Source organism: Anguilla anguilla, chromosome 3 (assembly GCF_013347855.1).
Source record: "Anguilla anguilla isolate fAngAng1 chromosome 3, fAngAng1.pri, whole genome shotgun sequence".
Classification (NCBI taxonomy): Eukaryota; Metazoa; Chordata; class Actinopteri; order Anguilliformes; family Anguillidae; genus Anguilla; species Anguilla anguilla.
Genome location: NC_049203.1, coordinates 11,591,491 through 11,618,379, shown reverse-complemented (window position 1 = coordinate 11,618,379; position 26,889 = coordinate 11,591,491). Strand labels below are relative to the sequence as shown.

The following is a 26,889-nucleotide window of genomic DNA, read 5'->3' as shown; positions in this document are numbered from 1 at the left end:
TCCAAAAAATTGAATTTTATTTATTACGTTGATTTATATATATTGACTTTATTACATTTTCATGAGGGATTTTATATCAGCTCTCTCTCTCTCTCTCTCTCTCTCTCTCTGTAACGTCAGTGAGAGGAACAGGATTATGAAGACTGATGATCGATGTCAGTGTTCTCTTTTATAATGCCCTACAAACTTGGCTAATCCTGGCAGCTAATACCTACACTGCTGCCAAAGCAATCGTGTACACAATGCATGCGGCGTGGTGTAGGGGTTGAGCTATACACCCAGAGGAAAAAGGGGAACGGGAGGTGAGACATTCAAACATACGGTGCTAGCCTGTGAAATAACGTACTTCTCATATAATGAAGCTGAAATACATTTTGTGACAGTTTACCTTTGTATTCCAAAAAAAGAGAAAGAAAAATCCCCCAACAGTCCACCAAAAAGTATAATATAAAGCATTGTGTTTTCACTTGTAATGGACAACCTAGTTGGAAATTTTACGAAGTGTTAGGAAATTTCTTAAAGTTCATATAGAACACACTTGCAAACCTCTGCTGGGCATGAAATGTCTTTCATAAATTTAGGGAGAATTATGCTTACGTCCGTTACTTGATAGTGTCTCACAGAATTATTCATTTCAATGATGATCAGGATATGCTTTACTGCGAAGCCACAACCAGATGGCGCCATGAGACAGAACATTTTAAAATAAATCTACTTCAGTTACTGTATTAACTTATAACATATTTGGTTTTATCAAAAGACTCGGAAGTTTTCGATCACGGTGACTGAAGGCCAGTTGTCTTTTACAAAACTACGCTGCATAAGTGTATGAAGGAGTTAACAGTCTGAAAGTAGTACCTTAATGTTCATTACCTACTGAACCAAAAGTAGAATCAAAAAAGAGAAATTATTATCGACCTACAAATTCAACAGCTAAATTTTTTAAAATGTTGAATAGAAAAAATGCTGTGTTTTCTCGACGGGTTTGCTTTACTTACACCTGCCGTTGAGTAATTCGACTAACGCGTGATTTTAATTTTGAACAGGGCATTTTCTTGAGGAAGAACTGTTGCAATTCAGTATCAAATTCCGGTGTGGTTTGTAGTGTGCTAATGACAACTAAGGGCGGGGGGACAGCAGGCGGAGAACTATAACACAATGTCGTGATTAACTTTAAGATTTACTTGTACTTTGCACTATTTTTATTTGAATAAACTGGATATATGTAAATGATAGAATTTACAACCGTATTCTGTAAAAAGAGAAACTGAACATGGAGCACATGACAGACATGGATACTCATTTTTCGGAGATTCTCGACGAGTTTATGAGAAGTGCACTTGTTATCTGGGTAGGTTTCTACATATATTATTAAATATAGCCTAAATTAAAATGTTTTAAATATTTTTTTTAGTTCGGGTGAAGTAATATATTCTTTTAGGGTAGAAGGTAAATTATTTGTTTAAAGTTTCCTGTTAAGAGGTTAAAATATTTCCTTAAAAAACTGAAATGTGTAGCCTACTTTTGTCTGAATATGGTAATGCATTTTCCCTATGGAAAATCTACTTAATTTGACATGTAGAGCAAGTTTGCACCTCAAAGAAACTTTATAAAAGTTGTTTATAAAAGAAGCTTCTGCTTTTGCCAGTTTCCCTTTAACGTGTTCCGCTCTTTCAGTGAGCTGTGTTGTTGTTTTCCGTCAGGGGAAAGAGATGTCATTTTCGCTTGTTTGCATTCTGATCAAACTGTTTTCAGAGGGCTTTAAAACGATTTTCACATTAGACCTTTCCAGATCTCTGTTCCTATTGGATTATATCTAAAACGACTATCTTCTCTCTGTCTTTGAAACAGCGCAATTATGTCACTTTGAAATGAACTCTGGATATTTATCATGTGATTTAGCCTAAAGTAGGTGGGGGGTCATCAGGAGTTAGTGATGTACATACGAAAGAAGAACACCCTGTTTTGCTGTCGGTTAAAAAGGTCTCTATCCCTCAGGTGCATCTGTTTGACAATGTAGTTGATGGAGAAGGGGATGGGCCGCTCGCCACACAATACCTGGAGGTGAACTCCAGTTCCCAGCATCCGCAGCACAAGTATCTGCGTCTCACCAATGGAATTTTCCTGAACGAGGTCATGAGAGTAATGTGAGCCACAGTTTTCTCTTATAATTCATCTTTTGGGGACTCTGTCATTACAAATTTGCGCAACACTCATTCTCCTCTCATATTCAAAATGAAAGTTACCTAAACTGACCTTAGTCAATACTAAGATCAAATAAATTAACAAGGTAGGTAATTGGAAGTTTGCAGGGGAATGTTCTGCAAGTGTACCAAGCAAAGTACATCAGTTCTTCCTTCTGTTGAATCAATAGATTACTTTGCCAATTATTTTTCTTTATATTGGGGGTTGTACCATATGCCAGCTCCACTGGATGTGACACATATTATAAGTATGTGTGCGACAAAGATAGCTGTTCCTGCAGGCATGCATAGGGGTTTAAAAGTGTAGCTGATCAATGAAAGACTTACAAAATGATAACAAGGTCTTGGTTATTTCTATACATTTGTTCTTCCGCTGTTTTGTGGATTATATCGCCATGATATTAACATGATAGGAACTGCACAGCCATGGTTTTTTTTCTCAGTAGGAAGTGTTGGACAAGCTTGTTTAGTTTTGCATCCTGACAAGACACGCATCAATCCACAGTGCTCCAGATGTTCTCTGTCCAGACCTGGGTCAAATACGCATTTTGTTTTGGATTCAAATACTTTTCTGTGCTCTGTTGATCTTGCCTGGTGTAATTGAGACTGCCAATATGAGCAGAAGGCGGGCTTTGCACTTTTTGGAAGTATTTCATTGGTTGCAATACACCATACAAGGTTAGTAAAGCATAGAAAAACAAATATGTATTTGACCCAGGTCTGGCTCTGTCAAATACACGCTGAGTTGATGGGGTGGCCAATTCAACACATTCATCGTGTTCTGTGGCATTTGTCTGACATACAGTATGCCTGAGAAATGTAATTGTTTGTCATATGGCATGAATACTAGCACATTATGCAGTGTGTCTGAGAATAATACTGTCTCTATATCCCTGCAAAGTCACGGAGACAGCAGTATAGCTGCGATCCCCTCTATTTCAGCCATAACATCCTGTTCTCTCCTCTGGTGTATTTGTGCAGCGCACGTAGATGGTGCCTTTCCCCGAGGCCGTGGAGCACTGTCCACCTACTGGAACATGTCATGTCGGAACAGATTGAATATTGATTTATAACTCTGCCAATTTGTGCTAGGCCTGTTTCTGTTGGAATGTTCTGTTACCGAGGCACAATGTTGAGAACAATTGTTCTGCGCCATGCTGAAATGTAGGGTAGGCTCGGACACCTTCATCCTGGAGCTGTTCTTGTTCTGTGTTGAAAAACGTTCTGAACCAGCCACAGTGCCCTCCGGGTCCCTGGGCTAAAGTTTTTAGATGATCTCAGATGCTGTTGCTGCACCCAGAGATTTCTTCAATTATATATACCAGTTGTACACTGGTTGGATGGTACACTGGTTATGGTCAGCCATGATGAATCATTCTGAATGTGTCATAACCGCAGATGTGATATTGTTGACTGGTGCACACCCAAAAAAGGTGGCCTATGATGACCCCACCCACCTTTTTTGAAAGGTCACAGGCTTGATTAGAGGACCAAGGGGAACAGAAAGATCAACAATTTGGACTTCAGGCCAAAGCGCCTCCAAAGCCTGGCTGTAGAAAACCAATAAGCACTGGCTAGCACACGCTAGCTCTCCCAGCATTATCACGGCTGAGGAAACACAGCTTTTCTGTTATGACAAAACAAGTCGTCTGCTTCACAGTTCCTTAGCTTTCACTGCATTCTTACTGTTATTACTGTGACCGTGCGGCCAACAGTTTCTCTCCAATTTGTTCCAGTGATCCAAACCCAAAAGTGGAACAAATTTGCAGAAATGAGAACAATGATGAGGTCCTGAGGGTTCAAAACTTTTCTGTCCTGAACCGACACCTGAGGTCCTACTATCAGGTGAGTGCTGGTGCAATGAATTGTGGGAGTGGGAAGGAGACATTAAGGAACTGCAGGGGAAAATAGTGGTGATACATGACTTTTTAAAATTTTAATTTAGCTTATGTTGCACTTAAAAAAAAGAATCTGTGGGTTTCCAGTGTGAGTGTATGGCTTTAGAGTATGTCAGAGACCTGTGGGTTCAAACCATTGAGCTATCTCAGGCCAGAATTTGAAACATACTTTGTGGCTGTCTGCTTGGCAGCATTACAGGACTTATTATGAGTAAATGGGAGAGAAAATATTTTCAAAATAATGGACAGGGTGGCATAGTGGTGCAGTGGGTAGCACTGTCCTCGGTTTGAAATCTGGCTAGGGCCTTTCTGTGATCTCCTTGTTAGGTTAGGTTCATTGGAGGGTAAATTTCCCCTAGGTATGACTGTGTGAGTAAATGGTGTGTTTGTCCTGTGATGGGCTGCAATGGACCGGTCCTCTGTATGTGACCCTGACAGGGAATAAGCAGGTTATATAATGAAAAGTTATACTATGCTCTATGGTAAATGGACTGCATTTATATAGTGCTTTTATCCAAAGCGCTTTACAATTGATGCCTCTCATTCACCCATTCACACACATACTCACACACCAACGGTGAAAGGCTGCCATGCAAGGTACCAATCAGCTCGTTGGGAGCAATTAGGGGTTAGGTGTCTTGCTCAGGGACACTTCGACATGCCCAGGGAGGGGGATCGAGCCGGCAACCTTCTGACTGCCAGACAACCGCTCTTACCTCCTGAGCTATGTCGCCCTTCTAATCTACAAGTGAACCAGTATTGGTGCATACAGCCAGTTTAGCTCATTTACCCAGGGTAATTGGTGGAAACAAAAACTTGCATACACACCGGCCCTCCAGAACCGGAATTGCCCACCCCTGCCCTAGAGGGTATCAAACAAACAAAGTCTGGGGTAGAATGGCCAGGGAGGTATGGAAGGTATGAGGGCCGACCAAGTCAAGAACTGAAGAGAAAGAGGAAATTACCAAATATGATGAAGCGTCAGTTGAGAGATGAGGCGGATCGACGATAGGATCGCTCATAGAGTGAGAGGAAAGAGGAGGGGGTGGTGAAAGCTTTCAGAAGTTACCGCAGAGAGTGACAGTAAGAATGGGTGTTGGAGTTTGGAGAAAAAGAGGGAGGCAGGAAGATACTCAGTGGTGGTCAGTTTGATAGAGAGGGCGAGGAACAATTCCTCATGGTGACCACATCCAGCAGGGTCCCAACTTTGTGTTTGATGGTGGGTGTAGCATGGTGAAATCAGATGAGGGGAATAGGGAAAGGAAGGGGATGACCTGTCCTACATTGCAAGCTTGCAGCAGTAGTGTTCATTCATCTAATTACAAGGTCTGCATGTGGTGCTGTTGCGGCGTTGCAGTCTGCATGAAGAATCGCTTGAGAACTGCGCTCAGCCAGCCAGCTGTGAGAAACACAAAGTGGAGCAGTGCAGTTCTAGGAAAGCTGCATGATGGGGGCTGGTAGCATGAGTCACGTCTGATAAAATTAAACTTTGTAAGTCCGCAGCCTCCTCAGGCCTTTTCCTGTTCATGTGCTCGTATGTGTTATTATTATTATTATTTTGTCTGTCGATACTCATGTCCAGAATAAAGATGCTATGACGGAATGAATGTAAATTTGTAGAATGTTGTGGTTCACTGACGCCGTACGTTTGTGGTTTGTGGCTCAGTGCACCTTCAGAGAATATGCTTCTCTCTTTTCAGAGTGTGTGAGTTTGTAATGGAGCAATAATTTCACACCCGTGAAGTGAATAAAGAGGGCAGTGGAACCGTGTGGCCTTAGTCATGGCCACTGGCTGATGTGATACTTCCACTGGTCCACAGGAGGCCATGGTTCGGGTCCTTGCTTGCTGCTTTACATTGAATGGTAAATGGTAAATGGACTGCATTTATATAGCGCTTTTATCCAAAGCGCTTTACAATTGATGCCTCTCATTCGCCAGAGCAGTTAGGGGTTAGGTGTCTTGCTCAAGGACACTTCGACATGCCCAGGGCGGGGTTTGAACCGGCAACCCTCCGACTGCCAGACAATCGGTCTTACCTCCTGAGCTATGTCGCCCCTGAACAGTTGACAGTGTAGTAACAGGAATCAAACTGTCTTGGGCTGTGCAAATGTGGGTACACCTTTGGGATCAGTTGGAAGGTCAACTGTGAGCCAGGCCTAACTGCCAAATCAGTGCCTGACCTCACTAATGCTCTTCTGGTTGAATGGACGCAAATCCTTGCAGCAAAGCTCCAATATCTAGTATAAAGCCTTTGCAGAATAGTGGAGGTTGTTATAGCTGCAAAGGGTGGACCAACTTCATATTAATGCTCATAATTTTGGATGAGATGTTGGATGTCATATGTCCATATACGTAGTGGCCACGTAGTGTATATTGAAGAGATCATTCAAGGAAACTGTGAGTCTTTGTTGTATGTTCAGTACCCATTACATCTGACATCTGAATCTGTAGTTTCACTTCTTGCATTGAATTTCCTGGTCACTGACACCTTTGAAACCAAGAACACGTTCACCGTTTTGCAATTATCAACAATCGATGCTTGTACCTAGTAGGAGATACAATGGTAGAATGTGATGTGTCTGTCTTATATTGATTTGTGTACTCAAAGGGTGAGGTGAATCACATTTCTTTCAGCTATGGTGTTGTTACACGTCCTTCTTTTAAATATTATATGCAGGCTCTTGAGAGTAAACGGCCTTACCGAACCCATCAAGCACATTACTTTGTGAATTCTGCTAATTAGAGTTTAACCGCAACTGACGACAAAAGCCAGCCATGAATAGGCGCTAAAAGAGTGCGGTACTCCCCTGGAACTGTGAGTCAGATGTCCCCTCCCCTCTTTTTGCTGTTTGTGGTGTCACAGTTTCCATGGTTACTTGTCCACAGCTTGCCATCACATCATTTCCTGTCATATACCTAAACTTCCCCTTTGTTTGCTCATTCCTTGCTTGATTTTTTTTTTAACTGCCTTCGTGTCTCATTGAAGTAACAAGATCAAAAATGAGCGTTACCCTACGTGGAGCACTGCCCTTCTTGTAGCAAGTCACGCCTAATTTCAAATCGCAGATGAAAGGAGTTTTTTTTTTTTTTTTTTACAGAAACTTGCCCTGTAAACTTTGTAACTTCCGTAACCTTTACTCTCAAACCTTGCCAATTCCACACTGTACGTTTTTGGGTGTTTTTTGAAAAACAAATGGTCACAAATGGTTTGAGACCCATTCAGCAAAAACACCACCCCTTTCAAATCGAAGCCATTTGACCAACCATAAACAGCCTAACGGTAACCCTAACCCTAACCCTAACCATAAACAGCCTCCAACCCAACAGCACCTCCTCACATCAAACACAGATGCATTAAGACGAAATTATACCAAGGGGAAATTTTTTAAAAACCCTACATGGCTTCAAACACCTCACATTCACAAATTTAATGTGCAGCTGCTATGTTGTGAAAAACACTGTTAAAGGATCCCCTGAGGGAGTATCAGCTTTTCTCTAAATTAAGACCTTGCATAATAACTCTTATCCAATGGGCATGAGAGGCTGGGGCAGCCGCCCTCCAATCAACAACTCTGAGGGCTTAGTCAATATGTTCCATTAATTGACCAATTGACCAGTCAAAGTTCTGTCAATTGACCAGTTAGCTACATTTTGCAACACTCTTTGCGAGATGTTTCATAGACATGTGATATTTTTCTTATTTGCATTTTTATATTTACACAGACTAGCTGCAGCTGAATCACTGCATCGGACACAATCATCAATGTTCAGATTTAAAATGAAATAATGAGGAAGAGATTATAACGTGCAAAATGCCAATGCTGCAGTTGAGTCACCCGGTGGAATCCAGTGTGATTTGTTTCTCATATGATCGGTTCACATGCACACTCGAGCTCATGAAAAAGTGAATGGTTAAAGTAGTTTAATTAGATGGAAATTTTGTGCTCAGTAGTTTGTGATAAACTGTTCGTTGCCATTTTCGTCTGTTTAACTCTTGTTCCTTCTCTGTTTCGCTCACTGTCATGCTTTTCTCTCTCAGGAAGACCTCCAGCAGTTGCTTCTGATGCCCCTACCAAACGTGGCAGTTTTGGGTCGAGACCCTCTCACAGGTATCTCCCCTCTCCTCTGTTAGTCTGTCTGTCAATTATCTACCAGTTCTCTAACTTACTGATACACTCTTTACAAATGAGCGTTTACTGTCTTTACTGAATTACCCTTTAATGCATGTCTGTTTAATGCATTTTAAAAATTGCCTGTGTGTCTTTGCATTTATGTCCATCATACTCATCTCAGAGCCACCCTAGTCAGTAATTGGCATTCCAGTGCTTCAGGCCCATAATGTATCATATGGCCTGCATATTCAGTCCAGGCTATCCAACGTAGCATTCTGTTTCTGCTTCTCAGCCAAACTTGGGTCTGTATGTCTGTGGCAACTTCTGGCTGTGTGATTTCAGTTCAGCATTGGTGATGTCAGTCAGTGTGATTGGCAAACTCTGTGTGTGTGTGTGTCTGTACTGACAGAAGCAGCTGTGGAAGAGCTCAGGAAGCTGCTGCTGCTGTTACTTGGCTGCGCTGTACAGGTGAGAGCATGTCTTCCACTGACAGCACGATCATTCATTAATATGCTGTTATTGCATACGTATGTGCTGATAAGCCTACCGTAATACAATTAATCAATGATTGTGTGACTCATAATGAGATTCATTGTGTGTATCTTTGTGTAAATCTACTATAGTGTGAGAGGAAAGAGGAGTTCATACAGCAAATACAATCTCTTGACATCGAGACTCAAGCTGCTATCGCCACCTGTATTCAGGAGGTAGGTACTGTGCCCCAGAAGTTCCTGAGCTGAAATTCCCCCTTCTGGTGAAATGTTTGGCACCTTCAATCAAGTCTGTTGTTGTAGAATGGATTGTGTATGAATTTTATAAGGCTTGTTTTATAATTTTCTGCGACACAATTTCAATAGCATAATGAAGTTATCGGCTTCCTGTGGCATATCATGTGCTAAGCGAAGTGACAGACACTGTGCTCATGGCTCTTCCTGTTAATTATGAGTCTCCTATAACCCCCCCCCCCCCAAGGTTACTCAGGACCCCTGCAATGTGCTGCCCCGCCAGTGGGGGGAGCTGAGTACGGTGGAGGGGGCTGAGCTGCAGGGGCTTTTCAACACCATGGCGCAGCACATCCAGGCTCTGCTGTTCCAGAGGGATTCACACCTCGAGGTGAGGGGGTGTGTGTGGGGGGGGGGGGGGGTGGTTAGGGAAGGGGAGGGGAGGTGCTGATCCCCAGCGCTTCTCTATAAACCTTAATAACACTCTTTAGTGCTGATGGAGCATTGTGCTCTGACAGACGCCTTCCATCACTTACCCGGAGCTGCTTCCCTCAGATCTAATCAAAACTTTCTGCAGCGCTCAGTGCACAGTGCGGCTCCTCCTGTTTACCGCGCTCGCTACGTTGAAGCACCTGGCATCGCCGTCGTCGCACTGTGCTCCCTCCGTCCCCTAATGTTCGTGTCACCGCTTATCTCTCTGGCTCTCGTAGAGGATAGCCGAGCTGTATCAGCAGCAGGATCTGGGGGACAGGTCCCCGTCCCCGAGCGCCTACCTGGACACGCCGCAGGGCCTGGCCGTGCAGCTGGCCGACAGCCGGGCCAAGCTGCGGCGAATGCGACAGGAGCTGTGAGTGTGTGTGTGTGTGTGTGTGGGGGGGGGGTGGGCGAGAGGGGGGGGCAGATGAGGCCAGGAGGGGGTGGGGGGTCGGGGGGGGGACGAGGGCGAGGGGGACGAGGGCTAGGGCAGATGAGGTGGGGGTGGGGGGTGGGAGGCGGTCGAGGGCAGGGGCAGATGGGGCCAGGTGGGGAGGTGGGGGGTGGAGGTGTACAGAACAGGGTGAACACTTTCCTAGCAGTTAGGAGACTTATCCAGAGTGGCTGAGACTGCCCGTGGATTGGAAGAGACATTGTCTATTGTATTGTCATATACATTTTCTTATACATTTTACCACTTTCTTCTCTAACTGTACTTGATGTTCATGGCTTTGGATAGCTGTTACATAATGAGTATTGCACCTTACCGGACCTGTGTTTTGTAGTTGTCCCTATGACCTTCGGTATGCACTTATTGCCCGTCGCTTTGGATGAACGCGTCTGCCGAATAAATGTAATGTAATGTGTTGTGTGCATTTACATTGCATTACACTCTGAGGGACAATTTGCTTTCAGAGGTTTTTTCGGTTTATTTTTATTCCATTTTCAGTGCACGCTTTTGATTGACCCTGGCAAGTTTTTTATGCGATGAAGAATATTTAAGATATACAGAAGTCTCTGACAGCCTGCCAGTTTTGCCGCGGTTAGCGCAGGGGCATTCAGGGTCGAGAGAAAGAAAATACACTTCAAGTAACTCGGAGCGATGTGGACAGCGACGTTGCATCTCCAGAAATCGTGACATTTCCGCGCAATTATAAACATATGAAGTGTCAGTTTTTATAGCACGCTGGCAGTTCTTCCTGTCTTAGTTCTCCAGCAGCTCGAGCTCTTCACTCCCAAGGTAGCACGCTGAAATGGGAAGATGCACCACGGTTTACTTGAGTTCACTGGTCTCTGACTGCGTGCACCATAGGAAATAGTTCCAATCCAAAATAAGTGAAAAAGAATAATTGAGTCATGTTCACACATACGATCTCTGGAGGCATAACACCGCTGTACAAGCTGCTCTATGATAGTAAATACGCTAGTAAAAACGCTATAAAAAATATACGCTATAAAAAATAATCTGTTCGTGTGTACAGCCTCTGGAAACATAACATTGGTGTACATGCTGCTTTGGAGTTATCTGAAGTGCATCGTCTTTCTTCAGGCTACCAACCCCCAATCGCCCTGATATGAAAATCGTTGCAAAACCAGCAGGTTGTCAAAAAAACCTCTGTAAATATCTAAAATATCCTTCAGTACACAAAAACCGCCGGGCCCGGTCAAAAAGCCTACACCGAAACTGAAATAATATCGAAAAACCACTAAAAGCATATTATTTAGCAAATGCTCCTATCCAGAGCGACTTACAAAAGTGCATACATGAATGTATAGGCAAGTAGCACAGCCCATGGCAAGTCATCACAACTGATAGCAGTAGATAAATAAACCTACAGCATGAAGTTAAGTGTGAATGTAGGAGCCAGGGGGAAATTGAGAAAGTAGTGCCTCAAGTAGCAAATGGTTTAAGGTTATTGGTAGTATAGCGTACGTTGGGACTGATAAACCCACAATAAATGCATTGATAGTAGGATACAGTGTAAGCAGGTCTGTTTGAAGACTATATTATTCAGTCAGCCTGTGTGAATATAGGTATATAGAGCAACATGCAGTTATTGACCATAATCAACTGACCATTGCAGGGAAGAAAGGAGTGATCAGTTACTGGATTACAAGCAGGAAATGCAAACCATGGAGGTGGAGCTCAGAAAACTTCGACAAGAGGTGAGAGTCAATCCCACACATCTCTCAGTTCAGAAAATAAAGCTCAGTGGTCTGTGCTTCAATCAATCAAATTTTATTTATAGAGCACATTTCATACAAGTGATGCAGCTCAATGCTGTACAAAAAAAAAAATATATATATATATATACACTACAGACACACACACATACATAGAAGAGCATGCACATGCACACACACACACACACATACACAGAAGAGCACACATGCACACACACACACACACACACACATACATATACTGCAAGTGCACACACACACACATATGCGCACACGCACACACACATGCACACACACACATGCATAAGCACGTACACACACACACACACATACACATAAGCGCACACGCACATACTCTTGCACACACACACATCAGCGCACACACACACACACACATGCACACATACACATAAGCGCATGCACACACACACACACACACACACACACACACACATTTTGTGCAACACTGTGTAAATAACCTCTGGATGGGTTGCCTGACTGCCTGTGCTGCGTTTAGAACCGCACCCTGCACGGTGAGGCGCGTGCGGCGCGGAACCTCCGCGACGAGCTGGACTGCCTGCGCGAGCGTGCGGCCAAGGCCGACCGGCTGCAGTCGGAGCTGCAGAGCTGCGCCCACCGCCTGCGCAGCCTGGACCTGTACCGCACGCAGCTGCAGGTACGGGGGGGTCACAGGGACGCCATAACAACCTCAGCTTAGGACTGGGAGGTTTGGGAAACTAATCGGGGGATGTGACAGTGTCAGACTGCATGGGAGGTATTAACCGAGGGGTGCAGTTTCCATGGTATTCCATGTAAGAGCTTGGAATGTACTCTGTTATAATACACTGTGCGATATGCCATGTTTTGAACACTGCCTCCGTCTGGCGCCCCCTGCAGGAGCAGCAGCAGTACTGCGCCACGCTGCAGGAGACGCGGGCCTTGCTGGAGGAGCAGCTGGGGGAGGTGCGAGCGCGGTGCTCCAGCCTCAGGGAGCTGGAGAGGGACAACCTGCTGCTCCGACAGAGAGTCATCGACCTGGAGGGGGTGCGTGTCCGCTCCCACCCGCAGCGAATTAATCACAGCCAGTCTGTGGGGGAGAATGTGCCAGAATCATGTCCAGTGTTAATAGCGAGAAGGTTCTGTGTACACAAATGGATTTCTGTGTCCATGGCACTCAAAGTGCCTGCAGAAACACTGATCATTGTTGCCAGGTGTTGATTTTCAAATACGAGGGTGAGTACTGGCTGCTTTGGGGGGGGTTCTTCTTCCTGGTGAGAGTGTCAGTTTGATGGTTAATGCAGGAGCGGGATACAGAGAGGCAGCGGGTTGACGAGCTTCTGGAGGAGAACATGAGTCTGGAGGTTGAGCTGAAGCACAGCTTGGGAGAAGCCCGGAATCTTCACCACTCAGGGCTGGATTCTGAAGATGAGTTGAGCCGGGAAACAGGTTTGTTTTCCACCCGTTCCTCTGCCTGTGTTTGCCTGTCTCTCTGATGGGTTTTATCGTTGGGGACTGAGGGTGTCAGTCTGCCGTCAGTCGCTATTACCGCTTGGACGTGTGACTGCGTACATTATTCATGATTCTCCCTGGAAAGAGTTTCAGAAAGTCATGAAAATAAAGTGACCGCGCTTGCTGTCTTTCTGTTTCACTCTCCCTGTTTCTTTGTTTCTCTCTCTCTCTCTCTCTCTCTCTCTCGCAGACTTCAAGCCCCTCAGTGTTGAGGTCAGTGAGGCATCGTCATGGAGACTGCTGGGAGCTGAGAATGAGAATGCAGAACTGCGCAGACGGCTGGAGCAGCTGCAGGCTGAGAGGGAGGACTGTGCAGACGGGGATGGCACCACACAGCTGGATCTGGTACAAGTTCAGAGGCTCTCGGTTTTCACCAAAGACACAAAAAACAAACGGAGGTCTGCAAATATGTCGCAACAACAGGATAAATTAGAGCTTCCAGCAGTAACTACTAGGTTTTAAACTTGATTAACTATTAACTGGTGAATCGACCTGTCCAGGGTTTATTCCTGCCTCTTGCCCAATGCATGCTGGGATAGGCTCCAGCCCCTCACCTGCCGCAACCCTCACCAAGAACAAGCAGGTTACATAATGGATGGATGGATGACTGGTCAATCTGTGGCTAAGGGAAAGAGTACATCTAGAGACAAAAATAGAGGAATATGGTCAAATATTGGACAAATGAGTGAATGCTTATAAATATTTACGCACAAATCATATTTAGAAAGTCCAATTATATCATTTGGTGACAACTGTAATGTTTTCCATATCGGAACAGAGCTAGCTGACAAAGCAGTTTCTGCTCATAAACAATTCATGTTTCACAAATGTTCCCAGTTCGGAATGAAGATGAGCATGCTGAGAAGTTATTGAAAAAGATAATTGGTATGACCTTTTTCGCAAATGCGTTTTATCCTCATCGACAGGCGGTGACAAAATCCGCATGAAATTGGGGGAAGCTGTCAGGAGTTCTGCAAGGATAAAAAAGAAGAAGAAAGAAATAGGACGAGAACAATAGGCTTTCAGCTGCTCAGTCTTCCAGTCCTAACATATGGAGGGATAATATTCCAGGTGTTACTGCATTAACCCAGCATTAATCAGTTGCTGTGTTAATGCTTTCCCTTCTATTAACTGCTTCTAGAAGTAGTTAAATATTAAATTCAATCCTAAATGTGATTAAATGACATTGCGGAGAGTTAAGTTCCTCAGTGCCTTACAAGGAGGTGATCCTTAGAGGCATAAGGACCTTGACTGCTAGAAATGATAGGGTTCCTACAAATGACCGCTACATATGTACAATAAATCATTTTTTGATTTTTTATGAGAGAACTCTAACACAACAGAATATAGCAGAATGTTTTGATACGCCAGAGCAATGCACATCTTGACATGTGCAGTAACGGAAGTAACGAATATTGTACTTTGTATTATTGTCCCAATGTTGTAGCTTGTACTGCCCCCTAGTTTGACTTAGCATAGGTTAGGTCAGAATAATGTTCACTGTGTGAACTGGACAAAATGAGTATTGTACCTTATTGAACCTGTGTTTCGTAGTTGTTCCAATGACCTTGATATGCACTTTTTGTACGTCGCTTTTGGATAAAAGTGTCTGCTAAATAAATGCAATGTGAAGTGCCATCTAATCCATGCGCACGTCTTTGCGTGTTGCGCGTGTGTTCTAAGGCTGCATTGCTGGAGGAGAGGGAGAAGCTGAAGGAAGAACTGCGGAGACAGACGGAAGCGTGGACGAGCCTGGAGGCGGAGAACCAGGAGGCGCTGAAGGAGGTGAAATGGAGGGACAGGCTGACAGCCGGAGAGGGACCGCAGAGCTATTACGGGAAAACAGGATGTGGGCCGGGGACACTTAATGGATTGAAAGGGTGCATTTTTCCATTAAGAGTCCAGTGGACGAGCTCTGACAAAATGCTTGTCACTGAAGTCTTAATGCTTTTCAGCTCTCTTATAAAGACTTTGTCACATCCTGTCATTTTAACAAGGGGGAGTCAATGCGAAGGGCAGGTTGTTCACAAGTTGCGGCGTTAATATCTTCTAATAATACCTCTCATCCCCCCGCCTCTTCCCTCTCCGTCAGCTCCAGAACATGAAGAATGAGAACTCCAGACTCAGAAGCTGCCTGGAATTAGTGAGAAAGGAACAACAACAGTGTGAAGAGAAAAGAGAGGTTTCATCAAAGGAAGAGAGGAGTGGTGGGGAGGCCAAGGAGGCAGAGGCGCAGAGAGAAGAGGGGGAGGGAGGGAGGGAGGCGAAGAAAAAAGGGATCACGGGAGGGAAAGAGAGAAAGGAATTGGAGGGAAAGAGAGGGATGGGTCAGATTAGAACTGAGAGAGAAGAAGGAGAGGGAGAGGAGATATTCAATCTGAAGGAGAGAGAGGACAAGTTAAAAACGACGGGAAACGATGAAGAGGTAAAAGAGAAAGAGGCCTCGACCGAGAGGGAGGATGGTGAAGGAGAGAAAGAGACACGCAGAATAGAGATGCTGAAAGAGAAGGAAGAGGTTGATGGCAAAAGAAGAACAGAGGAGGTGCTGAGGACGAGAGAAAGCAGAGAATGGGGTGAGGGGACAGGGGGAGAGAAACTGAGAGAGAGGGAGAAGACGGAGGGAGAGGAGGAAAAGGAGACGGAGGTGTGCAAAGACACCGGAGAAGATCCGGAAAAGACCCACCTGGACACGGACGCCGTTACACTGGCCTCCCAGCTGCAGGGGGCGCTGCAGGAGGTGGAGCGGCTGACGCGGGAGTGCGAGAGGCAGGACGGCCTCCTCCAGGAGCTGCGTTCCAAGCTGGCGGAGGAGAGCAGGAGAGCCGCCAGGGCGGAGCAGAAGCTGTGTGCCCTGGAGGAGGAGGCCCTGGGGCTGAGGAGGTCTGCAGAGAGCCTGGGGGAGGCCAGGAAACAGATGGAGGTACAGAGGCGGGGGGGGGGGGGGGCAACACTGAGGGCCTATGGACTTTTCAGCGCGCAGAGGCCCATTACATGACGTAGGTGTAGAACTGCTAGATTGTTCCAGATCAGCAAAATGATGGTTTAAGAAGTCTATAACACTACCTTGTCCCAGTTGCCAAAAAACAAAATGTGCAAAATATCAGTCCATTTAATAATTTTATCACGTAGACTATACTCCCTACAGAAAGCCTTCGCCCTGTTTAACTGAAAAGTCTGAGGTGAGAAGTGCGAAGCTTGAGGTGAAAAGTGCAGCAGTTCCTTTAAAATAGCTCAGCTCAAATTCAGTGCCAATCTCCGTCATGTTTCAAAGTGCGTTGCAAACTTTCGGAAAAGTCTCACGACACGTCACGGTTTTCTGATCTGGGAGGCTACAGTACGTGTCTGTGGCAGTCCCCTGAAACGTGATGATTTTACACAGAGTTTAGTAAATCGTGTTCTCGGCTAATTGAGCCCCTAGTCAAATCTAACGCAATCAATTTTAGCTCCTTAGAGAAGTTCCAAGCCACGTTTTTCCCCAGCTTGAGAAAACGATGGTCTCTCGGGCCGTTTGAACAAACAACAGCACTTCTCACCTCAGCGCTCCTGCGCCTGGCAAACGAAGGCCGTTAGTTCTGCTCTCTTCCCCGGTATCTGTGTGCGGAGACGGATCGGCGGTGCGTGTAAACGGTAATCACCCGCTCCTCACGCTCGGCGCCCTCCCTGTGCAGGTTCTGCAGGCGGAGTCTGCGCAGATGGAGGAGGACCTGGCCCGGCTGCGCAGCCAGACGGAGCTGCAGAGGCTGGAGGGGGCCGTGATCGCGCAGCTGCAGGGCGAGAGGGCTCAGCTGGAGCGGGAGAAGGACGCCCTCCGCAGCTCCGTGGACACGCTGCGAGTCTCCGCGCGCAAGGTGACCTGGGAACGCGCGCCTGTCCCCCCCCCCCATTCCCCCTCTGCCCTCCCCCCCAGGCAGCGCCGGGCGAACTTCATCCATCTTCTCTGACGTGCCTTGCAGGGCGACCAGCTGGAGCTGGCCAACCGGACGCTGAAAGCGGAGGTGGAGCGCCTCGGGCGGAGCCTGGAGTCGTCCCGGCGACGGGAGGAGGAGCTGGGGGCGGAGCTGCGGGAGGCGGGGCTGGAGGCGGAGGCCCTCGGGCGGGGGCGGGACCAGGCGGCGCTGGAGGCCGCGCGGCTGGAGCAGGAGAAGGAGGTGCTTCAGAACCAGCTGGACGCCCAGAGCCGGGAGAGCAGGCAGCGGGAGCGGGAGGTGGCCCGGCTGCGGCAGCAGCTGGAGAGCACCGCCTCGGCCCTGGAGCACAGCAACCAGAGGGCCTGCAGCCTGGAGGCCGAAAACAGGTTCGACATCCCAGGGGCCCCCGCCGGCCCCGCTCCTCAGGGGCCCCCGCGCTAGCGATGCCAGCCGCACGCGCGCGCCGCGCTCCGTCCATCATCGTCTCATTTGCGGGCACATTAAGCGCCTCTCCCGCGGTCTGAGAGCGGTAGCGGTCTTAAAAGGCTTTTAAAAGTCATCTGCCTTCAAACGCAATGGCCCGCTCACGTACAGCTGTGTTAGATCCGTCCGCTAATGAGCCGTCATTGAGCCGCGGCGCGACACGCTGCATTAATGTGAAGCTGAATGGATGTTTCTGCGCTCTGATAGGCATAATTGTCAGGAGCTGTCCCAGCTCCAGGAGGACTGCGCCCAGCTGCGGGAGCAGGAGAGGGAGAACAGGCAGCTGAGCGCGCTGAACAGGGAGGCCCAGTCCCAGCTGAGCGCGCTCGCACAGGTCTGTGTGTCTGCGCAGAGGTGGGGGGGGGGGGGGGGGGGGGGGTCTGTGTGTGTGTGTGCGCAGTGTAAGGGGTGTGTGTGTCTATGCAGTAGAAAGAGAGTGTGTGTGTGTGTGTGTGTGTGTGTGTGTTTGTGTGCGCTGTGGAAAGAGAGTGTGTGCAGAATGTTTAATGGGTGATTGACAGCAGATGGGGAGAGGGGCAGATGGATGAATATGGAAGAGCTGAGTGTGGAATGGTGGGTAAGGAATGAGACTGGATGGGAGGCACGTCTTTGGAGGAGGGGGAATATTTTCCACTGCTTTTTCTCCATCGTTCCCTCAGGCTGAAGGGTAGGAGGTGATATAACCCTTCTCATTATGTAAGAGATTTCCTGCTGTTCTGAATCTTGTGCAGAGAGCCAGGGCTATGCTGATATGCCCTTCAGTACTGCTTTGAGTGCAGCCCTCTCACCCCCTCCGGCGCTCAGAGACACTATGCTACCTACCCCTGGCCTAATGGCATGTTCACATTAGCCTTTTCACTTCAGTGCGCCTTTCTGCTAAGCCGAGCGAAAGACAATGGCTCAACCTGTGTGTGACCTCCATCAAAACCTCCCCCCCATTCCCTGATAGGTCCCAGGTGATGGCATAATTGATGTAGACCTCATTAAACCTTCCTCTGGGAGGCTGATTATAACCCATTGAAAGTCATCACCGTCAGCCACTTATGTGAGTGCAAATGTGGACATACCCTATGGGTGCCAGAGTGGAAGGTGTGTTTGTAGAGTGACGTATGAAGGGCATGGTGTTAAACACTTTCACGTGCGCCCTCTCTACAGGAGTTGGCCAATGAGAAGCTGCAGTCCCAGGAACGGGCCAATGAGGTGGCGAGACTGAGCCAAGAGCTCGAGAGGCTGAAGGCCAAACAAACGGTCACCTCCTCACCGCCTCCGTCCCAAGCGCTCAGAGAAGGAGGGCCGGAGACCGGCACGGCGCCCCTGATTTCGTCAGGGGGGGTCGGCGGGACCGGCGAGCAGCTGTGCACGGGACCGGCTAAAGACCTGGGCCAGCTCTCAGCCGCCGAGCGCACGGCCCTGCCCGAGCTCCCTGCCAGTCAGCCGCTCACGCAGGACACAGACAGAGACTCTCAGCCCAGCCGCGCGAGCCCACCGATTAGCCAGGAGAACAACAGAAACTTACCCAAGGCCGCCAAAGACACTGAACCCAATGAAGACAGCGGTGCCCACCAGGGCAGGAGCGAAACCCTTCCCACGGCCTCGAACCCGAGCGTGGACGGGAAGGAGTCCATGAGCGAGAGGCTAATTGAAGTGGAGCGGCAGGTTTGTCATGAGTTCACGTGTATTGTTCTTCATTCATTCCTCTGACCTATCATCGTGTCTTTTGAAGTTTCATGGTGCGCTTATCATTGCAGATTTATAATCGCACGACTAGCTGAAAATAGTCTTGTGTTTCTCGTACAGTTTTGGTTTCTGTTGCACGCTGATCTCTGTGTTTCCTGTGCTCCTGCTCCCCCCAGAACGCTGCGCTGCAGACAGAGAAGGGCGTGCTGCTCTCGCAGGTGTCGCAGCTGCAGTCGGCGAGCGCGCAGCTGCGGGAGCAGCTGGACAGCCTGCACAGGCACTCGTTTGCGCTGCAGGAGAACTGCGCCAGCCTGCAGACGCTCAACACCAGGCTGCAGGTGAGCGCGTGTGCACGCGCATGCGTGTGTGTGTGTGTGCCCGTGGGCATGACAATATTCATGCATGCGTTCAGATGTGTGTGTGTGCTCCTCTATGTTTTTTTATGCCATCCTCCTGTACACCTTCTTGTATGTATCAGTGCTGGACTTTATTCCTTTTTTATTTCCTTTAGGCTCAGAAAAGTCGTGATGTTATTTCATGCGCCCACATTCTTCTGTTTAGGTTCACTTCCAGTTCCTTTTAGATAGATTTGATTTGTCATAAGATCCAAAAAAAAAAAATCTTTTCATAGAGGAATGATATCCAATTCTGGCTCATATTCTCTGTCCATCTGTAGCTGTGTGTCTGTGTGCATGCTTTACATGATTTGTGTAACTGTAGTAGAGCCAACAGCTATGTTCAAGCTCGCAGTGAGTCTCCTTGTGCCCATATTTGTCAGTGACTTTTCCTTTAGTCTTTTCCCCATGGGAGTGATTATCTACCCCTCAGTTTTTAACCTCCTGTCTCTCCACCAGACAGAGCAGGCCTCCCTGAGCTCCCAGCATGCATCAGTGTGGGCTCGCTGCAGTGAGAGCGAGGCGCGGGCCGCGGCGCTGGAGGCGGAGTCCAAGGTGTGGGCCCGGGACCGGGAGGAAGTGGTGATGCGGGGCGAGGCGTTGCGGAGAGACCACGAGCGTCTGACCGCCCTGCAGCAGAGGCAGGAGGCCGAGCTCGAGGCCCTGCTCTCCAAACACAGCCAGCTGAAGACAAACTTCCGGAACCTAGAAGCACAGCACCGTGAGCTGGAGGGAAGGTGATTGCCGCGACACCCAGAGCTATATGCACTCAGGGACCCGATGAACATTGTTTATGTTGTTCCATATTATTGATGACGCTACATACAGCACCTTCCTCTTACAGACCAGAGGAAACCCATTTATTCATTAGAACCCCAGAACAGAGCTACTGCCCAGAAGCACAGCTTTGTTTACAGGCATAACGATATTCAATACCGTATTCATGCTTACCGTACACTTTTTTGCATTACATTATGCAGAAACAGGAGCCCCAGCAATGTGCACTGAACACTAAATGCAGGACAATCGCGGTGTGATTACTGTCTGCCAGGTATCAGGAGCTCTCGGAACGCAGGGCTCAGATGGAGGAGGGAGAGGAGGCGAACCGGGCGGAGAGGGCGAGGATGGAGAGAGAGGTGCAGACGCGCACCGAGAGAGAGAGAGAACTGGAGAGGCTGAGAGAGGAGAATGACAGGCAAGTGAACACATAATCACAGCTTGTTAAAAAAAAAACAAAAAAAAACTTGCCGTCTCCCGTTGCCACTATCCGCTTTAACGATCATCAGTGCTCCTGTCATCTCCAGCCGATTTTAAACCTGTCACTCTGCTCGTTCTTCTGCAGGGACTGCTTTGTTCCCTTACCGCTCTGTTCTGTCTTCCAGATCACGCTTGTTCAACATGTACACACATTCTCTGGGCTTTCATAGCCTTTAAGTCAATATAATTAGGCGTTTTTGTAACGATTTCATGTGCGCTTTTAGTGTTTTGCGATGGTTTAATGTGTGTTGTACACGTTTCCGAATAATTCCATGCACGCTGTTGATGTTTTGTGATTGTGCAGTATATGTGTTATTCATGCTGAGCTGAAAAATCACATTTCATTTATCTGTTTTTTTTTTTTACAAGATACTACAGTTATCTTAGCATTCCTGAGTCACGAATGGGCCTTTGGTTGAAGATCTCACGTCTCTAGTAAACACCCCCATTCCATCTGTTTTTTGCACTACAAAGGGAAAGGCGCCTTTTGCTATTTAACGCACATTGCAGACTGTTGCCGTTTTTTGGATGAAACAGCTGTGGATGAGTCATATCTGAATATGAATATGCTTTTAATTGCCGTGATGCACTGTCATTTTCCATTACCGGGGTTTTTTGGCCTGAGTTATTACATATTTGCCCCAGACCATAATGCGCATCGGTATTACTTACACGTGTAAGAAACACTTACTACAGCAGAAAATGGGTCTTGTGCTCCACTGATCACCCTTGTGGGTGTGTATATATATATATATATATATATAAATATTCATATCGCCATGGATGCGTCCTCTGCAGACTGCACGCCTTGCAGAAGGAGTCCATGCAGGTCCAAACGGAGCTGTTGGCCCAGGGCTCGGTTCTGAGGGGCGAGCTTAGCGCGGCCCAGCTGGAGCGCACCCGGCTGGAGGGGGAGCTCAGCACGCTGCGGGAGCAGAACCAGCACCTGGACCTCAACAACGCCCGCCTCGCCAGCCAGTACCAGGTCCGTTCAGCACGGGGACCGCCATTATGGGGATGGATACAGAAACTGATGTGGTTGAACGGTTTTCCGTGATTTATTTTTTTTTGGTTGGAGGGTTGTATTATCTGTCTGCCCTTCTATGTGTGTGCTTGTTATGTGTGTGTGTGTGTGTGCTTATGTGTGTGTATGTATGTGTGTGCTTGTGTGTGTGTGTGTGTGTGTGAATATCTGTGCGTGTGCATATGTGCACTGGTATGTGTGTGTGTGTGTGTGCATATGTGTGTGTATGCATGTGTGCACTCGTATATGTGTGTGTGTATGTGCATATGTGTGTGTATACATGTGTGCACTCGTATATGTGTGTGTACAGTATGTGTGCTTGTATGTGTGTGTGCGTGTGTGTGTGCCTTGCCTACCTGCACACACGGCTCCCCCTCTGACTCTCCATCTCTCTGACCTTCGTCCTGCTGCCAGCTGCTGACCCAGCTGAAGGGGAACATGGAGGAGGAGACCCGGCACCTGGTGGAGCAGAACCAGAGCCTGGCCCGGGAGAACCGGACTCTGCTGGAGCGAAGCCTGGAGAGCCGGGACCAGCACCACCTGCAGCAGAGAGAGTATCTGTGAGCATCGGGAACGCTGCTAATGCTGTTATACTTACTGTACCACAGTCTACAGCATAGAGGGTACCTGTGAGCATGGGAACGCTGCTAATGCTGTTATACTTACTGTACCACAGTCTACAGCATAGAGGGTACCTGTGAGCATGGGAACGCTGCTAATGCTGTTATACTTACTGTACCACAGTCTACAGCATAGAGGGTACCTGTGAGCATGGGAACGCTGCTATAGCTATTATATTTACTGTACTGCATTTTACTGCATGGAGGGTACCTGAGAGTCAGCCTGAAAGTGAAACTGAGATTAGTGAATATTCTGGTATCATATTCTGCTACGCAGAGTTCCTGTCAGAACCCAACACACTGATCGTGACATTTGCTTGTGTCTGACCAAATTCAGCATACACCATGACTGCAACATACACGTAATGTTTTATGTTACCTGTGCACATACTGGCATACCTGTAAAAATGTTAAACCAGATTCTGATGCGGTTTTGCGTGTTATTTTGCATATGCAAATGTGAGGCATGGTTCACTGAAGGACGTTACTCGTCTGCGCACTGCCCTGTTGATAAATCATCATTATTCTGCAGGCGTGTGTACGAACAGGAGCCTTAATAGGCTGCCGTGGAATCGTCCTGCTAGTTTTATATAGGGAAATTATGCCAATAATTATAATGTATTCATGTAATGTTTCTTATTAAATTCATTTATAGTCCATAGTGAAATGCAGCGGTCCAGCTGAGGATAGCTCTTCTCACTAGACTGGAACATGTTTTCTGCATATTTTTAAGTCAAAATAGAAATGATTAACACCCCTTTGAATGTGGCTAGCAAACATTTCAGATGAACAATCTACATGTTTATCGAAAGGAACACGTAGTTTATTGCCCACTATTTATAGGACCGCATTTCTCTTCACAAAACCACGATACAATACTTGCACATATAGCCTCATGTGTACGGTAACTAACGTGTTATTTTATATTATTTATTACTGAAATACATGTACAGCTACATGAATAGGATAATATTTCTCTTTTTGTTGGCACACTGAATTGAATTGTGTATACAGTGTAGCCAGGCTATAAAAATCCAATTATTATTTTTTTTCAGAATAGCTCAGCCCTACACACTGTTCTCATGGTGACTGCTAAGGGGAAACAGAATTGTGCTTCTTCCTGCAGTTCAGTTCTCCTGTTGTATATAAATGGATAGACTGGACTGTTTGTGGGGGGAAAGTACATTTCATTATCTAGGCATATGTCCATACACAGTTCAGGAGAAAATGTGTGCCTGCAATCCATTAAATGAATGAAGCCAGAGGACAGGTTAGGTAGATGCTCGATTTGCTTTTGGCAAATTAAGTGCCTTCTCCCACTCTTCTCTTCTGCTTTCTCGCACGCCCCCCCCCCCCCATCTCTCTCTGACTCTCTAACTGTCTCTCCCTCCCCAGTGACAAGCTGAACGAGTTGCGGAGAGAGAAACAGAAGCTGGTGGAGAAGATAATGGATCAGTATCGGGTCCTGGAACCCAACGTTCCCCAGCCTAATAAAGCCAAGTGAGTGTAAAACCTGGCCCCGCCCACACCCAAAAACTTCACCCGGATAGAACACCGGTCCTGGTCCACGGGAGCCACAAAACAAATGCTCTCCCTCTATTAAACCTGAGATGGTCTCATTACTAAAAAAACAAGCTACCAAATGTGGACCTGTTCTTTTGATGGATACGGGCTTCCAACACAATACGAGGAGAGTTCAGATCAGGACAGAACCCACACGGGCCAAACCAATTCCACAGCTAAATTGAGCTTAATTGCAATATCCCCTTGCAGTTACTGTACGGTTTGTATGCTATTTTTTTTTTTTTTTTTTTTTTTACATTGTCAGCACCAATTGCACCACAATCTGTCTCCATTTTTCTCCCCTTTGTTCCCTCCATTGCTCCCCGGAGGAAGAGCAACTGGATAGCGGATCGGATGAAGAAGCTGATCAAGCCTCGCGGCGGGAGGGAGGGAAGGGCCCTGTTCGTCGCGCTAGGGAGCATAGAGAACCTGGCCGAGGCCAGCGACTTGCCGGCATCAAACGCACAGCATGGTGAGAGAGCGCGAGAGAGGCTGCACCACATACACACGCGCAACACGCCAGCTGTACAGGAAGTGAGGGAGTGTATGGCGCCCTAAGCAGTACAACGGCCGAGAGATTGAACAGCCTGCTCGCATGCGCCATCTTTACAGCTAATGAGAATCTGCACAGCTCTAATACTGATGAGAGACTACAAAATGGGGGAACTGTATGCCGGAGCGTCGTTAGCTTTAGTTACGCCATTCATGCATTCTGTCCAGAGAAGAAGACACACAACACTACAGTACCGCACACACTGGCCATGTCATACTTCAAACACCCTCCCCAAACCCAGAGGCTGAATGCTCTGCCACTACCCTCCCATGCTTTCCCCCTGATCACAGTCTGTTCATAGTTCTACGCAATTTTTACCCCCCTCCTACACCCGCCATCTTTCACACTGTGATGTCATTTCCTCATTTGCAGACCCCCTGAGTGCACCGGTGTCGCCCTCTCCGCTCCGCAAGGCGTCCAGCGTGGAGTCCGAGGACTCGCCCCGCCTGGCTATGCGCTCGGCTCGGCGCAAGCTGGGCTCGCGCCACGGCTGGGGCCTGGGGAGGGGAAGGGGAGGGGGGGGCCTCTCGCAGTCCTTCAGTCCCGGGGACCATCGCCCGTCGCCCCGAGACCGCTACTGCCCCCAGGGGGGCCCCAACGCCATCTGGGAGGCTGAGGACAGCCCCATGCCCGGCCAGGAGAGACTGAGCGAAGGAGAGAAGGGTGAGGATGGGGGGGGGGGGGGGGTTTGGTAGGGTGGGGGAGGGGTGTGGCTGGCATTGGCGACTCTCGAAACATGGAGTCACACAGACACTGTCAGGGAGACTGAGCCAAAACCTCAGCCAACGGCCGACCCGAATTTCTGTTCGCATGCCTTAAGACTGAGCAAACAAGAGCAGGCCATTGAAGCTGCTAGGCTTTGTGCAAATGTTGACTGAGACTGTGGTTGAAGAGGAAAGACGGGCGGTTCTGAGGGTGAGAATAGAGCAAAGAGAGGTAATGGCTGCTCTGTATGACTTTCAAGGCCGGCGTAATGAATGGTTAAAAGTTTTTTCAGCTCCCTGTCAATGCTTTAAGGTTTGAACTGAGTTCACAAAAGATTGGAATGAATACACACTGTTTTTTGCTTTTGACATATACTTGCTGACCTGACAATTTCCTGCATTTTGATATGATAATGGGAAATGCCATAAAGCATTAAAATCATTAAACAGAGTAAATAAATGATGTGGGTGTGTTCAGAAGGTTCTGGGCAGTAGTTCCCTGCATATTGACGTGTGTGTGTGTGCGCGCGTGCGCGTGCGTGCATGTGTGCGTGTGTGCGTATGTGTGTCCGTGCGTGTGTGTGTGTGCTTGCATGTGTGTGTGTGTGTGTGTACATGCATGCATGTGTGTGTGTACGTTTGTGCATGTGTGCGTGTGCATGTGTGTGTCTACTTTCAGCTGGGTGTGAGGACGGCCTCACGTCAGAGTTGAAGTCTGAACCCAATCGCCTGTCCTGCGGACCTGAAGGTCAGTGAAAGGGGGTGGTGGCAGAGTCGGGAGATAGGGGGTGTTTGGGTAGACTGATCTATATTTAATTGTCCGTTGGTTTTTGTTTTGTAATTCAGTTAACTTGCTGTTGGTGGTCAGCATGTTTAGCTTCAATTAATGTAGGTGATGCGCTGTGCTAAACAGGAATGTCTTGGGTGACCTATCGGAAGCCCCTGAAACATCATCCAAGTGACTATATGGAGTATATGACTGCATTGAGTGTTTGAGGAAATCTTCTGGAAATAGTCTGTATCGTGTGCTACACAAAACTGCGTTTCTGTCTCTCTCGATCAGATTGCCTGCCTAGCGGTGGCAAAACCCCACTGACGAAGACGGACAGCCTGCACTCCATGTGACAGAGTACCCCTCTGGTATAAACAAATTTATATCAGTCACTGTGTAGATTTCCGCAAAAAAAAACATCAAGGCCTAAACCTTCTACTGTACACAATGGCTCCTTGAGGCTTGTGATTTACATCACCGTACCCATGAAGATCTGGCTTCCTGCGTCTCAGTTATTTATGTTGAGTTCACTATTCTGACCGTGGCTAATAAAAATATTTTTTAATATGTATTTTAAAGTGGTTTCACTCTTTTCAAAGCCATCCATTAAAATGTTGGGTGTGTGTGTGTGTGTATGTGTGAAGGGTTGCTCTGATTGCAAAGACATTACAGTAGTGCATGTTTGCCATCACAAAAATACCCCATGAGAAAATGACAGTACACGCATAATGCCATTTTATTTGTTCTCTCATATTTATTTTTTTGAAGCTATTAAAAATGTTTAAAGAAAAGATGATCAAATGATTGATCAAGTTAGAAATCAAAACTG

General features: G+C 47.3%; 1 protein-coding gene across 1 annotated transcript; it reads left to right on the top strand.

Annotated features, from left to right (window-relative positions):
• Positions 1 to 782: 782 nt before the first annotated feature.
• Positions 783 to 26,631, top strand: ccdc88b (coiled-coil domain containing 88B). The gene is made up of 29 exons (XM_035410257.1): positions 783 to 1,351; positions 1,999 to 2,147; positions 3,941 to 4,049; positions 8,143 to 8,212; positions 8,625 to 8,683; positions 8,839 to 8,922; positions 9,188 to 9,328; positions 9,648 to 9,784; positions 11,496 to 11,577; positions 12,113 to 12,271; positions 12,493 to 12,639; positions 12,897 to 13,041; positions 13,295 to 13,449; positions 14,788 to 14,889; positions 15,197 to 16,024; positions 16,773 to 16,952; positions 17,058 to 17,398; positions 17,703 to 17,829; positions 18,651 to 19,151; positions 19,349 to 19,510; positions 20,027 to 20,304; positions 20,619 to 20,762; positions 21,623 to 21,809; positions 22,263 to 22,408; positions 23,864 to 23,968; positions 24,361 to 24,503; positions 24,957 to 25,247; positions 25,968 to 26,036; positions 26,352 to 26,631. Exons 1-29 carry the CDS (start codon positions 1,274 to 1,276, stop codon positions 26,411 to 26,413), a joined length of 5,181 nt encoding a protein of 1,726 aa, XP_035266148.1. The 5' UTR covers positions 783 to 1,273; the 3' UTR covers positions 26,414 to 26,631.
• Positions 26,632 to 26,889: the final 258 nt, after the last annotated feature.

Coding starts and splice junctions, on each gene's coding strand:
- ccdc88b (XM_035410257.1), top strand. CDS start 1,274: ATGGAGCACATGACAGACATGGATACTCATTTTTCGGAGATTCTCGAC. Junction 16,025..16,772: donor AGGCCAGGAAACAGATGGAG/GTACAGAGGCGG, acceptor CTCCCTGTGCAG/GTTCTGCAGGCGGAGTCTGC. Junction 17,399..17,702: donor AGCCTGGAGGCCGAAAACAG/GTTCGACATCCC, acceptor GCGCTCTGATAG/GCATAATTGTCAGGAGCTGT.